The sequence below is a fragment of the Cucurbita pepo genome, chromosome LG01, assembly GCF_002806865.2.
Source record: "Cucurbita pepo subsp. pepo cultivar mu-cu-16 chromosome LG01, ASM280686v2, whole genome shotgun sequence".
NCBI classification, from domain to species: Eukaryota; Viridiplantae; Streptophyta; class Magnoliopsida; order Cucurbitales; family Cucurbitaceae; genus Cucurbita; species Cucurbita pepo.
In genome coordinates this window covers 10,692,514-10,708,787 of record NC_036638.1, presented here as the reverse complement: position 1 = coordinate 10,708,787, position 16,274 = coordinate 10,692,514, and the positions used below count along the sequence as shown (strand labels likewise).

Genomic DNA, 16,274 nt, shown 5'->3' with positions numbered 1-16,274 from the left:
CGTACGTATCAAATACATAACGGTATTAATAAGGTTAAAGTGTGTAACGGTATTAACGTAAATGAAAGACGACAAAGAACAATGATTTCTGTATCGTTAGATTTAGTTTCTATCTTTATCCTCAACTAACTAACGGTAATCACATTTGTCGTATTCGAGTTATAAACTAGCTACTTTACTATAATAAACTCGAAAAATGTAAAAAATTCGAAATTGAGAATATGAAAATATTCATTAAATTACAAAATGAAATTGTATTAAAAAAAAAAAAAATTAAAAAAAAAAAATTGTGATATTATTTAAAAAAAAAAATGATATGGTGTGGAAGGGAAGGGGAGATTTGATTAGGGCAGCAGCGGGGCTCCAAAGACAACTCAGTAATCACCAGCGGTAGTCAAAGAGCATTGTTTGTATGTAGAAATTGGAAGGGAAAGGGATGAGCATTGAGTACCCGCCAAATGCAAACGCGGGAACCTCTGTGCTCTCATATGCCATTTTTGTACTCAAATTTTGTGTCCAAATTATACCAATCCATTCCCTTTTTTCACTTTCCCGCCTTCTTCTTCTTCTTCTTCCCCTTCTCTTTTTTCTATTGATTTCTTCTCATCTCTCTCTCTCACAATCCCCTCCTTCCTCGTCCTTCCTTCTTCGCCGCTGTACATTCTTCCTCAGGTCAGGCCCCGCCCTCTCTCTCTCTCTCTCTCTCTCTCATTTCACTCCCTTTCATGCATTTGATCCATTAATTTTGCATTTCTGCATCTGTGTTCTCTTTTTCCCCTGAAATCAGACGATTCTAGTAACCGATTATCTTGTGTGATTTTGTTGTTCTTGTGTTTTCTTTGTTTTTTTGGTTGTTGAACTGGCTTTTGTCGTGTATTGTGCTAGAGTTTTTCTCCTTCTTTCGGTTTCTTTCGGTTACTTACGGTTTAACTCAAGCATTTGTTTGGTTCCCTGAGGCTATTTGGCATTATGCTTTCTGGGTTTCCGTGGTTTTCTCCTTTTCTCTTTCTAGTTAGTTACTAGCATTGGCTGCTTCATCTTTTTGATCTGTCAACATTTCACTGCATCTGCTTTTTTCTATTGGAGTATAGATGACATGCATATATAAGGATCGGCTTGTGGGTTCCTCTTTACTTCATCTGTTTTGCATTCTTTTGACTTTGGTATCACTGTTTTGTTAACCATGGGTAGGTAGCTGGCTTCTCTGGTCTCTTCAAGTTTGAAGCTCTCATATCAAGCTTACTTGTGTTTTTCATATTTTATTTGTGGTTGTTTTGTACACCAAATAATAGTAGTTTATCCAAGTGTTTCGTTTTCCTAGAGGTGGGAGATATGATTTTAATCAAATGTTTTTTGTGTTTTCCATTTTTGATTCATGATGGCTTTTTACTGTTTGTTCTTGATGATGTTCCTACGTTTCTCTTTAATCTGCATGATGTCCGTTGGAGTATGTTTGCGCCTTCTGATTTAATCCATTTTCGTCCATAAGCTAAATGCATGTTGTATTACAGGTATGGCAAAGAAGACTAGGAGTCAATTGATGGCTACATCTAATGATCTAAAAAAGTCGGACACTCAAGATGTGAAACCAGTTAAACCAAAGCAGAAGAGAAGTAGGTCAGAGACGAAAGAACAAGTTGTTGGTGTTAGGAAAATGCCAAAGCGTGCTGCTGCCTGCTCAGATTTTAAGGTCAAAACTATTCCATTACCAGAGAAATCTTCTGTTATTGAATGCAAAAGGGAGGTGGCGGTGGAAGATGAGATAGCTGCAGTTGGCTTGACAACCTCCGGTATGGATGATTTTCGGCCAAATAGGAGACTGACTGAATTTACATTTCATGATGAGGATGGAAAGCCACAGGCTGTTGAAATGTTAGAAGTAAATAATTTGTTCATTTCGGGTACTATCTTGCCTTTTGAAGACACCCCTGATAAAGAGAAAAATAAGGGTGTTAGGTGCGAAGGATTTGGACGGATCGAGTCTTGGACAATATCTGGTTATGAGGATGGCTTACCAACTATATGGATCTCCACCGATATAGCTGATTATGATTGTGTTAAGCCTGCAGGTTCTTACAGAAAGCTATATAATATCTTCTATGAAAAAGCCAATGCCTGTGTGGAGGTCTACAAGAAATTGGCAAGGACTTCTGGTGGGAATCCAGATTTGACACTGGATGAGTTGGTTGCTGGAGTAGTACGCTCCTTGAATAGTAGTCGAAATTTTCCTGCTGGGATGTCTGTCAAAGATTTTATCATCTTGCAGGGGGAGTTTATATATAATCAACTTGTTGGTTTGGATGAAACATCCAAGAGAAATGACCAGATTTTCATAGACTTGCCTGTTCTTTGTGCTCTAAGGGATGAAAGCAGAAAACAAAGGAACTTGCCACCAAGTACTGGCATATTTGATGGGTTCACAAATGTCGGTTTGAAGATTAAAGATGGAGAACAGTTCAATCCTCCCAATATGCCTGGGTTTGGAGCTGAGGAAGATGAGGATTTGAAATTGGCTAAGTTGCTGCAAGAAGAGGAGTATTGGCGATCTGCAAAGCAAAGAAAAAATCAGCGTTCTACTACATCAAACAAGTTCTACATCAAAATCAATGAGGATGAAATTGCAAATGACTATCCTCTACCAGCCTTTTACAAAACTACGAAAGACGAAATGGACGAGTATGTTATCTTCGATGGGGATATGGATATATGTGATCCTGATGATCTTCCTCGAAGCATGCTTCATAACTGGTCCCTTTACAACGCTGATTCCCGGCTTATTTCTTTAGAACTCCTTCCAATGAAACCTTGTGATGACATTGATGTGACAATATATGGATCGGGGATCATGACTGCTGATGATGGAAGTGGATTCTGTCTTGATGCTGATACTAGTGTGTCATCTTCGGTTCAAATACAGGACACTGATGGGATTCCAATTTATTTGAGTGCAATAAAGGAGTGGATGATTGAATTTGGATCTTCAATGGTGTTCATATCAATTCGCACTGACATGGCCTGGTAATACGACTATTTAACCTTTATAATATAATGACATTAAATTGTTGGAAATACTGTTTGTCTTCACCACTTCTTACATAAGTTCCATTTTATCGTAATATTACTGTTTTCTATTTGTTCCATTAGGTATCGGTTGGGAAAGCCATCCAAACAGTATGCTCCATGGTATCAAACAGTACTAAGAACTGCAAGGCTTGCCATAAGCATTATTACCATACTGAAGGAGCAGAGCCGTGCCTCAAAGCTTTCTTTCTCCGATATTATCAAAAGAGTTTCTGAATTTGATAAGAACAATCCTGCTTATATCTCTTCTACCCCATCAGTTGTTGAGAGGTATGTGGTGGTACATGGACAAATAATACTGCAAACCTTTTCTGAATATCCAGATGATGTGATCCGGAAGTGTGCCTTTATAACTGGGCTTAGTGATAAAATGGAGGAAAGGCATCATACCAAGTGGTTAGTAAAAAAGAAGGCTGTACTAAAGAAGGAAGTGAACATGAATCCAAGAGCTTCAATGAATCCTGTAACATCAAAAAGGGCTATGCCTGCTACAACAACTAGATTGATAAACAGGATTTGGGGAGAATTTTACTCAAATTATTTGCCGGATGACTTGAAAGAAGCAGATAATAATGAAACAAAAGAAGATGAACTGGAAGAAGATGAGGAGGTTGAAGACGAAGAATTGGAAGAGGTTGAAGAGGAAGATGGTCAAGTGGATTTGAAAACTGAGGAATCAAAACCTGTTGTAAAGCCTGCAAAGGCAAAGCTTTCTGAGGGAAAAATTAAATGGGAGAGTGAAATAGTGGGCACAACAAGTCAAGGCTATCCTCTTTACAAACAAGCCATTGTCCATGGAAATTTGGTTACCGTGGGTGGTTTTGTGTCTGTGGAACCAGATAATGTAGATGACTTGCCTGCCATATGTCTTGTGGAGTACATGTATGAAAATTCCAACGCAAGGAAAATGGTTCACGGTAGACTTGTGGTAAGAGGATTAGAGACTGTTTTAGGCAATGCTGCAAAGGAGCGGGAGGTTTTTCTTACAAATGATTGCCTAGAATTAGAGTTGAGTGAAATTAAAGAAACAGTGGTTATAGAGATTTGCATGAGGCCTTGGGGATATCAGCACCGTAAGGATAATGCGAAGAAGGTTAAGGCTGACGAGGAAAGAGCAGAGGAGAGGAAACGTAGAGGATTGCCTATGGAGTTCTATTGTAAAAGTTTATATTGGCCTGAAAAAGGTGCTTTCTTTTGTCTTCCAAAAGAAACAATGGGCCTGGGAACCGGAGATTGCCATTCTTGTAAACTAAAGGAAACCCAAAAAGAGGACACCATAGAGTTGCATTCTTCTTTGACCAGCTTCAAGTACAAGGGCACTGACTATTCTGTTAATGATTATGTTTACTTAGCTCCTCATCATTTTGGAACTGATGATAGAGGCATTGAGACATTCAAGGGTGGAAGAAATGTGGGCCTCAATGCTTATGTTGTTTGTCAATTGTTGGGAATTGAATCACCCAAGGGTTCGAAACAACCTGTTCCATTATCAGCTATGGTCAAAGTTAGAAGATTTTTTAGACCAGAGGACATTTCGGTAGAAAAGGCATACTGCTCTGATATTAGAGAAGTAAGTGCTTTTTCCAGGTTTATAAAATTTGGAATATCATGGAATTAGATCTTTGTATGCCATCAAATGTACTGCATTACATTTGGACTCCAATTTTCTTATTTACTGGGCATAATTTGTTCATTTGACTACTGTTTGTGGACTTTTCATTGTTATTAATTAATAACACTTGCAATTCTTTTCAGCTGTACTACAGTGATGAAATATCAATGAAGCCTGTTTCTGCTATAGAAGGGAAGTGTGAAGTAAGAAAAAAGCAGGATATCCCAATGTCAAACTGCCCTGTTATCTTCGATCATATCTTCTTTTGCGAACATCTCTATTATCCAGAGAAGGGAGCCATCAAAAAGGTAACTATTTTTTGGTGTGAATTTAAACATTAACAAATGATCACGTGAATTCTGCCAAGATATTGGATATTGACTTGCAAGGAAGAGAACAAATTCTACATATGAACAAAATTTGGTTCTAGCTTTGGCCTTCTATGATGTGGTGGTTAGTGCTTGACTTGTGTTAGCTGAATTAGAGAAGTCATGGTTTCTCAATTAGTTTCACATCATGTGCTCCATGGTCGCCTCAACTCTTCACACCATAGTAGGTCCACCGGACATACTACGTAGGCTGGTAATAGATTTCTTCTTTAGTCATGCACAACAGAGGGTATAACACTCGGGACAGATCAAACTTTTCTAACGCTCTCTACATTTACTTTCTCTACTGAGTCTTGCAAATGCCTTCCCTTAGATACTCTTATTCAGTTTGCTCCCTTCAATCATTTCTTTTTTACTAACACCTTGTCAATAGTCAACGCTTTCTCAAAAAACAGTGCTTTCAGCTCAGCTGGAAGAGTAGGATAGTCTTATGTTGTGACTTCGTTTTAATTTCTACTGGATTTTCAGAAATTTGACAAATAATGTTTTGTACTAGTAGATAGGATCTTGGCTGGGACAATGCTTCCAAGTGAAGTTCATAGGCATCCCTATTACCTTCTGCATCAATCAGAGCATTCCTTGAATTGTATTTTTCTTCCCTGGATGTTTAATATGTTTTTTTTTTTCAGTTGCCAGCGAATGTGAAACTAAGTTCCTCTTCCGAAATGCCAATGAGTGACGCAGCACAAAGAAAGAAAAAAGGGAAGTGTAAAGAAGGAGAAAGTATACCTGATGAAACTGACAACAAAAAAGATTTGCCATTGGAAAACCGTTTGGCTACTCTGGATATATTTGCTGGATGTGGTGGCTTATCTGAGGGTCTGCAGCAAGCAGGTAACTTCAGTTTTCTATGTCTTGAGTAAAAACTATAACTTTCTTCGATGACTGACCTCACATCGTGGCCATTATGCTTTTGTTATAGGCGTTTCAGTTACCAAATGGGCCATTGAATATGAAGAGCCTGCGGGTGAAGCATTTAGTCTCAATCATCCAGAGGCATTGACATTTGTGAACAATTGCAATGTGATTCTAAGGTTGATCGCGGATGGCAATTGTGCTTAAATATTTCTTCTATTTTTGGAGTTGTCTTATTTTCCTTTCCCAGTTTTGATCTTTTCTTTTTTTGGTTGTACATTGTCTTGGAGTTTCTCAATGAGGTGTATATGGTTTTCATGCTAAGCGTTGTTTTCTCAATGAGGTGCATATCGATTTTAATGCAGGGCTGTCATGACAGCATGTGGTGATGCTGATGATTGTGTATCAACTTCTGAAGCAATTGAACTAGCAGAAAAACTTGATGAAAAGGAGATCAATAGTCTGCCTCGTCCAGGACAAGTTGAATTCATCAATGGAGGACCTCCTTGTCAGGTATGGTTAACATCTTGCATTTCATATTTATAACATGAAATATCCAAACCTTTCATTATTCTAATATTTTTCTACACACAGGGTTTTTCTGGAATGAATCGTTTTAATCAACGTACCTGGAGTAAGGTCCAATGCGAGATGATATTGGCATTCTTATCCTTTGCCGAATACTTTCGTCCAAAGTATTTTCTTCTGGAGAACGTGAGGAATTTTGTTTCGTTCAATAAGGGGCAAACTTTTCGCCTTACCTTAGCATCACTTCTTGAGATGGGATATCAGGTAGGTGTAGTCTTTTAATTCTGTATTAGTCCAAATCAAAGTCATTGTTTGCCTGCAGCGATTCTTTGTTCATAGTTGTGAATGGGATAGGAATGTTAGCAGAGGATAGGTTCTTTATCTTTATGGGTGCCAACCAAGGAATTAAGAATCCAGATTGAATTAACTTGCTATTTGTATAGGTAAGATTTGGTATTCTGGAAGCTGGGGCATATGGAATCTCTCAATCTAGAAAACGTGCATTCATATGGGCAGCATCTCCAGAGGAAATTCTACCAGAATGGCCAGAGCCAATGCATGTGTTCGGTAGCCCAGAGCTCAAGATTTCATTGTCTGGTAATACTCGGTATGCTGCTGTTCCTAGTACGGCAGGAGGTGCACCTTTTCGTCCAATTACTGTCAGAGATACAATTGGCGATCTTCCAGCTGTTGGAAATGGTGCTTCTGTGACAACAATGGAGGTGATTCTTATTTGCCTTTCCGCTTTAAACATGTCATGTTCTGTTATCTTTCTGCTGATCTCTTCATTCTGATGCAGTACAAGAGCGAACCAACATCTTGGTTTCAAAAGAAGATTCGAGGAGATATCCTTGTCTTAAATGATCATATATCAAAAGAAATGAATGAGCTAAATCTTATTAGATGTCAAAGAATTCCCAAACGCCCAGGCGCTGATTGGCGCGACCTTCCAGATGAGAAGGTACATTCTTTCTGATGGGTGAACCACTTCTAGTTTATGAATCTATTCAGTTCAATTCACATTTGGAAAAGATATTAGTTGGCTTGTCTGCATATTCTTGGGTCGGCCTTCATCTTATTCCCTCCATTTTTCCACGTTGTGTCGTCAGGTTCGGTTGTCAACTGGACAGATGCATGATATGATACCCTGGTGCCTGCCGAACACAGCCAAGAGGCACAACCAATGGAAAGGCTTGTTCGGTCGGTTGGATTGGGAGGGGAACTTCCCCACTTCAATTACTGACCCACAACCAATGGGGAAGGTTGGGATGTGCTTCCACCCTGAGCAGGATAGGATACTTACCGTCCGCGAATGTGCTCGATCTCAAGTAAGTTATTGCTTCATTCTCCTTTCATCCTTACAAGTTGTGTATTTGTAGCAAGAAGGGATTTAGATATCTCCATGAAGGTGTAGTACATTGCAAGTAAGGAATCACGATTCTCCACGATGGTATGATATTGTCGACTTTGAGCATAAGCTCTCGTGGCTTTACTTTGGGCTTCCTCAAAAGGCCTCATACCAATAGAGATGTATTCCTTACTTATAAACCCATGACCAAGCCTTTAATTAGTCAATTCTCAACAAATATGGTATGTTTTTAAGCATATGTGTGTTGGTTTTGTGCAGGGATTCCCAGACAACTATATATTTGCTGGGAATATTCAACACAAACACAGGCAAATTGGGAATGCTGTTCCTCCTCCTTTGGCGTATGCTTTGGGGAGGAAACTCAGGGAAGCAATAGAGATGAAAATGTCCAAATCAGAGGTGAGTTGATTGTGTGTTTGAGCTGCAATTTTGTCTTGTAGCTGTAGTTTTAGGTTCTTCTCCACATCTTTACTTTCTGTGTACACCATTACCTCAGATTTCTCAATTAGAATTTAAGAGTCACCGGCATGTTTGTTATTTCCATGAGAACATTATTTGAAGATAATGTATTCCTTTGTGTACAGCTTGCCTGAAATCTCACTTCGTCTTTGTTTAAATAATGGTACAAATTTCTTGTTGATAAGAATGAATGACATATCATGTATCACATTGCACTCGTGCGGCAGTGGGAGAATGATTGTGCAACACTTGTTCTAACCCACCGAATAAGTTAGCCTTGTGAAAGTTGAATTTTGCAGACAATTTTAACGTACGAGCGAGCCTTGAGTCACACTTGAGAGAAATGTTTTATAAAACGTGAGAGAGGAAATGAGTTGAAAACAATTTGAAAAAAAGAAAGCAATGTTATAGGTTAAAAGCGAATAAGCATCAACTACGATTTTGATAGCATATAACCTGGATACGAAGAATTGACAATTTGTCATATCACCTACAGTACATTTTAGGGCATTTTGGTAAACAGGTCATACACCCCATATTGATATTACAAGAATAGTAAAGTTATACTAGCATAATAAAGTAAAAGAGGTTTAGAATAGGTATGTGGCCATGGGCAACACGCCTTGGACAAGCATGACCAAGAATCTAACATGCCGTCACAAGTAACACTCCTTGGACAAGTATGACTGTGATATCTTCCCCCCACTCGATTGGTTGACGCCTCTATCAACTGAATCTTCATGAACTTGGAAATGTAGGATGAGGGTGACTTCAGGTCTCTTGATGCACTTCTAGTCGATCTCACATTAAGGAGTATTTTCCAATCTACCAAGAACGGTTGAAAATTACTTCACGGTTCATTGACTCTTTGCATCTTCTCTATCAGTCTCACTTTTCAATCCCTTTGTAATTTTCTTTCAAAAGGTCATATAGGCCTTGACCTTGTATCCGAGTCTAAAATCTTGTGGAAGAAATTCTACATTGTTGGAATATATCAAAGAGGCTTGCAACCTATTGTTTTTACAAATGTAGAGTTATTGCCTTCATATTAATGGTTTTCTTTTAGTTTTTAATTAAATCAAAACGGTCCCAATCCTTCCACTATAAAGATGAAGAGTTCATTCCCTTCAACTTTGTGTTTAAGCAAGAAATCAAAACCTAACAAGATGTCGAAGTCGTCCATCTTGATTATCACAAAATCGATTTGTCCAATCTATCTCCCTAACTTGATCAAAGTTTACTTTGCAGCTCTTGAGACAAGTAGGGTAGCCGAATTAACGACTATCATCTTTCCTATGTCTCGATGTTAGAGGATGTTTAAGCGTTTCACTTTTGTCTCCATCATGAAGTCATGGACAACTCTAGAATCAACAATAGTGTTCTTGGCCGTTTTGTGGTTAACTCATGTCTCGACATACATAATACCTCATCTAATAACTATTTTATCTCTCTCACTCTCTTCTGGAGAGTAGACAAGTACTTTAGTGCCTCTATATAGTGGCGTTCAACGCTTTCGACTAGTGTTGTTTCAACTTTGGCCATTTCATACTCAACCTCTAAATTTGTTCCAAATTTTACTTGAAAGGCATTGAGTGCCACATTTTGTGGCCATTCAAATTCTCGATGGGCTCCCTTGTATATGAAGTAGGTAAAGGGCCCTTGACGGTTGTTATTCTATTTGTGAGGTCTCCGCCACGGAGTTTTACATCTCTATTGGGAGGCTTCACTATCCCCTCCTCCAGCCTTGAGTCTGTCACCTCCCCCACCTTGGGGGTTGGGTCGATAATTTCTATTACCCTACTTGTGAAAGCTTGGTTTCACGTTATGTTTGAAAATTGATCATTGCTAAGGTCAAATAGTCGTTCGGTTGTAGCATAAGTCGTGTAAAAGTCTTGAACTCTTTGCTCGTAGAGGTCTTCACCCACGACTTCAGTCCCTAAACAAAAAGACCTTGTCTTTCTCAGACATGTCATGAATGTCCAACATAAGCACATAAAATTGCTTCACGTAGTCTTTGATATTCTCAATATGTCTCAACTCCCTTAATTTCATTCTCGCTATTATCTCAATATTCTCTAGGAAGAACAGTGAGTGGAGTTCTTGTTTTAAGTTCTCCCAGGTATCCATAATATATTGACCATCTTGAATGTCTATGTACTTGGATCTCCACCAACAACCAATGTGACCTTAGCTTCTTTTCCCATAATATTTGTGGCTTGAAAGTACTGTTCAAGGTAAAAAATAAACTTATCTAGAACCTTGACATCTCGAACCCCATAGAAGGGCTTAGGCTTTAGGACCTTTACTTTGTTATATTGGTTCCCCATCACTCTCACGATGAGATTTAGCATGACGCTTAAATTTGTCACATCAGCCTTGATCACTCCAAGGGCTGCACTTAAATCCTCAAACATTTCTGAAACCATATGAACGACGGCTTGTTAAGCATTGTTTAGGCCCTTAGTATGTTCTTTTATCTAGATAACTGAGCTTGTCGAGTTATCTACATGCTCGAAGTCACCAACAGTTGTGCCATTGTCTTCTAGGGCTTCGACCATCAACATTAATTCACAAACGGGCATTGCCTCAAGGTGGCCTCCCATTTGGTCGATCTTGTCAACTTTAGTGGTAATCTTGTTCATGCAAGACTCCAAAAGCCTTATTACATCTTGGAACTTCATTCTAGTTGAGCAACTGATATTTGATCTCTACCAATTGGTTAGCTTGAGACTTGCTCAGATGTTTTGAAGCGAACATGTTTATTTACTACAATTCAAGGAGCTAACCAAGATATGATTCCACTTGTCACAATCGTACTCTTGTGGCAGCATGACACGATTGTGCGAGATTTTTTCTAACCTAAGAACAAGTCAGCCATGTAAAAGTCAAATTTTGCAGTTAATCTTAACATATGATCGCGTCTCAAGTCACATTTGATAGAAATATTTATAAAACGAGAGCGAGGAAATAAGTTGAAAACAATTTGAAAAGAAAAGCAATTTCATAGGCTAAAAGCGACTAAAAAAGAACAACCGCTTTGATAACGTATAATCTTGGTACAAAAAATTGACAACTAATCACATCCTTCTATAATAAATTTTGGGACATTTTAGCCCTGGGTGTAGACATGAGGTTGGTGAACTGTAATACACCTCTTTATTACATAAAAAGAATAGTAAACCTAACCTCCATAAAAACAAATAAAAGGAGTTTGGAATGGGCATGCGGTCATGGACAACACACCCTGGATAAGCATGATCGGGACATTCGACACGCAACTACAAGCAACACGTCTTGTACAAGCATAACCGTGATACCATGCATAAATATATATGTCTATTAGGAGGATTATGTCATGAAAAGTATGGAAGGATGATCTGCATTATAATCCTATACTATGATTCTATAATGTGGGAGCTTATGCATGTTACATGTCACAAGCTCGAGACACTTCCCCAATATGTTTTGAATTGATGTGTTCACTATGATATAATATGTGCTCCTTTCTTTTCGTTGGTTTTTTGCTACTGTTTTTTGCTGCGTGAGTAGATGCTAGTCTGTAGTTAGGCCTATGAGTATATATACGAACCTACCTAATGGGTTCATGTGACCATGTGTGGATCATGCATAGAGAAATACCATGCATCCAACCCTACCCAAAAACGAAAGTACAGCCCAAGGAATAGTTACAAAAAGTAGGTCGCACTATGAACCATGTTGCATATGATTGCATTTCCAACTGTAATAATGGGGTCACTTACTTGGTATTTTTTAAATACTCAAACCAAAATTTATATTTTTTTTCAGTTAAAGATAGGGCCCCATGTACAGATGATGACGTTAGCTGAGCACCATGGATCAAGTCACTATAGTTAGATTTTTGCATTTAAGTGGAATCTTTATACTAAGATAGGTCAACAACATTTTATTTCTAAACTTTTATAGAAAATGTTGTTTTTCTTGGTTACCTCCGTTATTTTTAGGATGTTTTATTATGTTTGAAATGACTTTATGAATATGGTTATTCAACCATATGAATCAACCCAATACCCCTATACGAATATGTTTCAATAGTGTAATAGGACCAATTTCTTCTGCTTGGCAATCGAGGTTGTATAAAGAAATGGGAGGAAATAACTTCCTACTGCTTGCTTTCAAGACTCAACAACCGAAAGAGAGATGATTTTCATCTGTGATTATAGAAAAAAATATTCAAATGAAGTTTTGAAGTTATATAAGCAAAGAGGTCAATAGTAAGAAACTCAAGCAAGATTTAGAGGATGAGACTAGGAGGTCACAGTAATACATTACATTGATGAAACTATCAATCTAGTTAAAAGAAGAAAGCAAGCCATTTAGAAGGAACTGGGAAAGTTGAAATTAAGGTTGAGAAGAGACTTCGTGACAACGACGCAAAAGAGGAGGAGAAACACCTCTTACTCACATACGAGGAGTGGCTCATGTGGACGAAAAAGAAAGATGCGACTGATTTTTCTTTTTCAGTTACGAAGGGACGTGGCAACCACAATAAGGAAAGTAGAGGTTGTGGCTGTGGCCACAGAGAAGGTCGTGACGATATCTCACAAACTCATGACGATGTCAACCCCTGGAAGAGCAATGTATGATCAAGTATTACTCTTGGAAAATACGGGCATTATATGGTGGGGTGGTGGAACAAGGAACACAATGAAGAGGCAAACCTCACATTCATGCATGACAAAGAGCCTGCACTAATGTTGGTCGAGAAGATGCCTAACCTCTTGATGCTCAATGAAGAGAAGGTTATGGTGAACCTCCTCGCAGATGGAGAAGATCGAGTGGAGACCAATATGTGATACCTAGACAACAGAGGAAGCAACCACGTGACCGAAGATCAAGTAAAGTTCAAGAAGCTTGATGAGAAGCTCATTAAAAATATGAAGTTTGGCAACCAATCAATTGTACCAAACCAAGGAAAAAAATTCATCTTATTCTGATGCAAGAATAGAGATTGACTAAGGTATATTACATCCAAGCTTGAAGAGTAATATTAGTAGTCTTGGTAAAATGACAGAAGAAGGCAGAAGAGTAAAGTTAGCCGGGTGGTTCCTTAAGATGTTCGATAGAAACAGAGCCTTGTTGATGAAAGTAAAACAGTTGCAAAACTATCTGTATAAGATACTAATGAAAGACTATCAACATTTTTCAAAAGTCTCCTTTGGCATTAGCAGCAAGAAAGGGAAGAAGAAACTAGTGAATTGGGAGAAGAAGAAATCGAAAAACAGAGTTAAGAAGAAACTGAAGGTTATTTCAGTCGGCGACGAGCAACCTATAAGTTGATGTGTTTCATTAGACTTAACATCTTAACTAATGAGGCCTAAAGGAAGGCCACGAAAGCATAAGAAAAATAGGACATCAAACTTGTCATGTAACCAAAGAGGACTAGAGGCACAATTACCAACTTATTCAGGCACTTTCTATTGAATACCCATTCATCCAACTTGCTTGAGACGAATGGTGTCCCGAAAAATTCTAAAGAACTTGTATTAGTGGAAAGCGCAGTTGAAAGATAGAGGAGTAGAGTACCTTAAGTTTCTACCTGCAATTCTCATAATGAAGTTCCTATGCATAAGAGATGAATGGAAGAAATTGCATGTTGGAGAATTGAATTGTTTTTTTTTTAAGATGGAGTTGATCACCGACCAAGTAAAGCTGACACTAGAGAGCAACGTAAAATACTCTCCCAAGGCCCTAGCAAGGGTCAAATTTGCAGAGATGTAGGAGTTTCTCATAGCGAAGAATCTCAAGTAAAGTCAAACTTACGAGGGAGAATGTGGGTCAATAAGGTTTGCTTAGTAAAAGAAGTTATTGGTGGAGCAAGTTTAGCATAATTATTAGCGGTTATCAACTTGAATGGTTAGTGTTTTGTTTAGGAAAATTGTTAGTAGTTATTAGCTTATACTCTGATACCATGTCAGGAACAATAGGCCTCCACAATGGTATGATATTGTTCACCTTGAGTGTAAACTCTCGTTTTCTCAAAAGGCCTCGTACTAATGGAAATCGTGTCCTGACTTATATACCCATGTCATTATCTTAATTTCGCCATGTCAGTAGAATTCTCAAGTATCGAACAAAGAAATTGTGAGTCATGAAAGTATAGTCATAGTAACTTAGATGTCGAATAAATGGTACATTTTATTCGAGGGGTTATAGAGAAGGTAGCCTTAAGGGAGGTTCAATGCTATATTTTGTTTGAAAAGAGGATCCTTGAGTATTGTTGGAGTCTCACATTGGCTAATTAGAAGGAAGATCATAGGCATATAAGTAAGAGACCGTTGCCATGAAATTATTTGGAGAAACCAAAAGTAAAACCATGAGACCTTATCCTCAAAGTGACCATATAGTACCATTATGAAGGTTCATTGTTCCTAGTATAGAATGTCAACAAATAGTGTAAAGTTGACAATTTTTTTTATGTAGTTGATAGCTAAACAAATGTCAACTTTACCTTGCATTAACAAAGATATGGAATCAACACAAGGGGAGTAAGATTTGGATTACCTTGTCGATCGAGTACCTCAAGCCAAAAACACTTGTTTGAGATTCGGATCACTCCACGAGCAAGATCGATCATATATAGCTTGAATGATTCTTGTTGATCAAATATCTCAAGGCAGGAACACTTGTTTGAGATTTGAATCACTCCACAAGCAAGATTGATTATGTCAAGCTTGAATGATTCTACATACAACCTAAACTATATAGAATTGCAAAAGAACGCAGTGCTAAAGGAAAGCACAAAAGATTCTTTTACTACATTTTTCAAGTCTCTTACAAAGATAACATACCTGACACCTCAAAATAAAAACCTTTAACCTTACCGAGGCCTTCCAAAAGTTTTAACTACATTTTATGACTATAGTTAGCCACTGTGTAAATAAGTCTTAAAATACGAAACATTACAACTCTAAATTATAATAGTTTTATTCTTCTTCAATGTGACATGAATTGAAATATGTTTTGATAATTTTAACAACATTTTCTTCGTATCTTCATTTAAGTATATTGCATGATTGATTTCTCGGTTTATATCACATAAAATATTTTAAAAATCAAATATCATTTTGATAATTAAATATATAGGTAAAATGACTTAAAAATTATAGAAATAAAAAAGCTATATATTAAAGCGGTGAACGTTACAAAAAATAGAATATTCTAAAGCATTTCAATCTTGTTATGGTAATAACATATATGGTAGTACATCCGAATAATTAATGGTAATAATTATTCTTACCATAAATGAATAATTTGTAATTAATTCATTAAATTTATATTACATGATAAATTAATATTTTATGAAATTAATCTTAAAACATATTATTTTGGTACATTATTGAATGAATTAATAAAATTAATTTCAACAAATAGAAATAAATTGATTGATTATAAATAATTTCAATTAAATAATTAATTATAATTATTGAAAAAATAATATTTGTATAAATGTTAATGAAAAAGAATTACACCCACATTATAATTGTTATGTAATAAAGTTAGCTTTTAATTTAAAATTAATTGTTACTATAAACTATCTAATAAAAAGTTAGCTTTTAATTTAAAATAAAAAGTTAGCTTTTAATTTAAAATTAATGGTTACTATAAACTATCTAATAAAATTAATTTTAAATATACGTTAACCTACTGTGCGTCAAACTGTTTTCACCTTATTTTCTCACTCATGTTATATAAAAACATTTTCTCTCAAAACGTGATTTAAGTATCTACCTTATATCGAGATTGTTCGTAAAGTTTGATTTTCACACGTAGCTTATTTACTACGTTAGAACAAGTATCGCACAATCATTGTCCCGCTGCCAAAAGAAGAATGCAATTATGACACTGTGCACTCCCCGTCCTACAACCAAACTCCACCAATCGCCGAATCATGAGCTAAGGAACACCAAGATTTACCCTAAAAATGTCCAAAAATCATTGT

At 37.1% G+C, this 16,274-nt stretch overlaps 1 protein-coding gene across 2 annotated transcripts; it reads left to right on the top strand.

Annotated features, from left to right (window-relative positions):
* Positions 1–358: 358 nt before the first annotated feature.
* On the top strand, positions 359–8,446 carry LOC111792759 (DNA (cytosine-5)-methyltransferase 1B-like). Of its 2 annotated transcripts, none has more exons than XM_023674348.1 (12): positions 359–672; positions 1,512–3,018; positions 3,145–4,651; positions 4,837–5,001; positions 5,712–5,916; positions 6,005–6,116; positions 6,303–6,450; positions 6,532–6,729; positions 6,909–7,187; positions 7,265–7,426; positions 7,575–7,793; positions 8,093–8,361. In XM_023674348.1, exons 2-12 carry the CDS (start codon positions 1,514–1,516, stop codon positions 8,240–8,242), a joined length of 4,650 nt encoding a protein of 1,549 aa, XP_023530116.1. In that variant the 5' UTR covers positions 359–672; positions 1,512–1,513; the 3' UTR covers positions 8,243–8,361. The 2 variants fall into 2 exon arrangements, with proteins under 2 accessions (XP_023530116.1, XP_023530108.1); XM_023674340.1 differs by lacking the exon at positions 359–672 and adding an exon at positions 1,090–1,187 and having other exon boundaries at positions 8,093–8,446.
* The last annotated feature ends 7,828 nt before the right edge of the window (positions 8,447–16,274 follow it).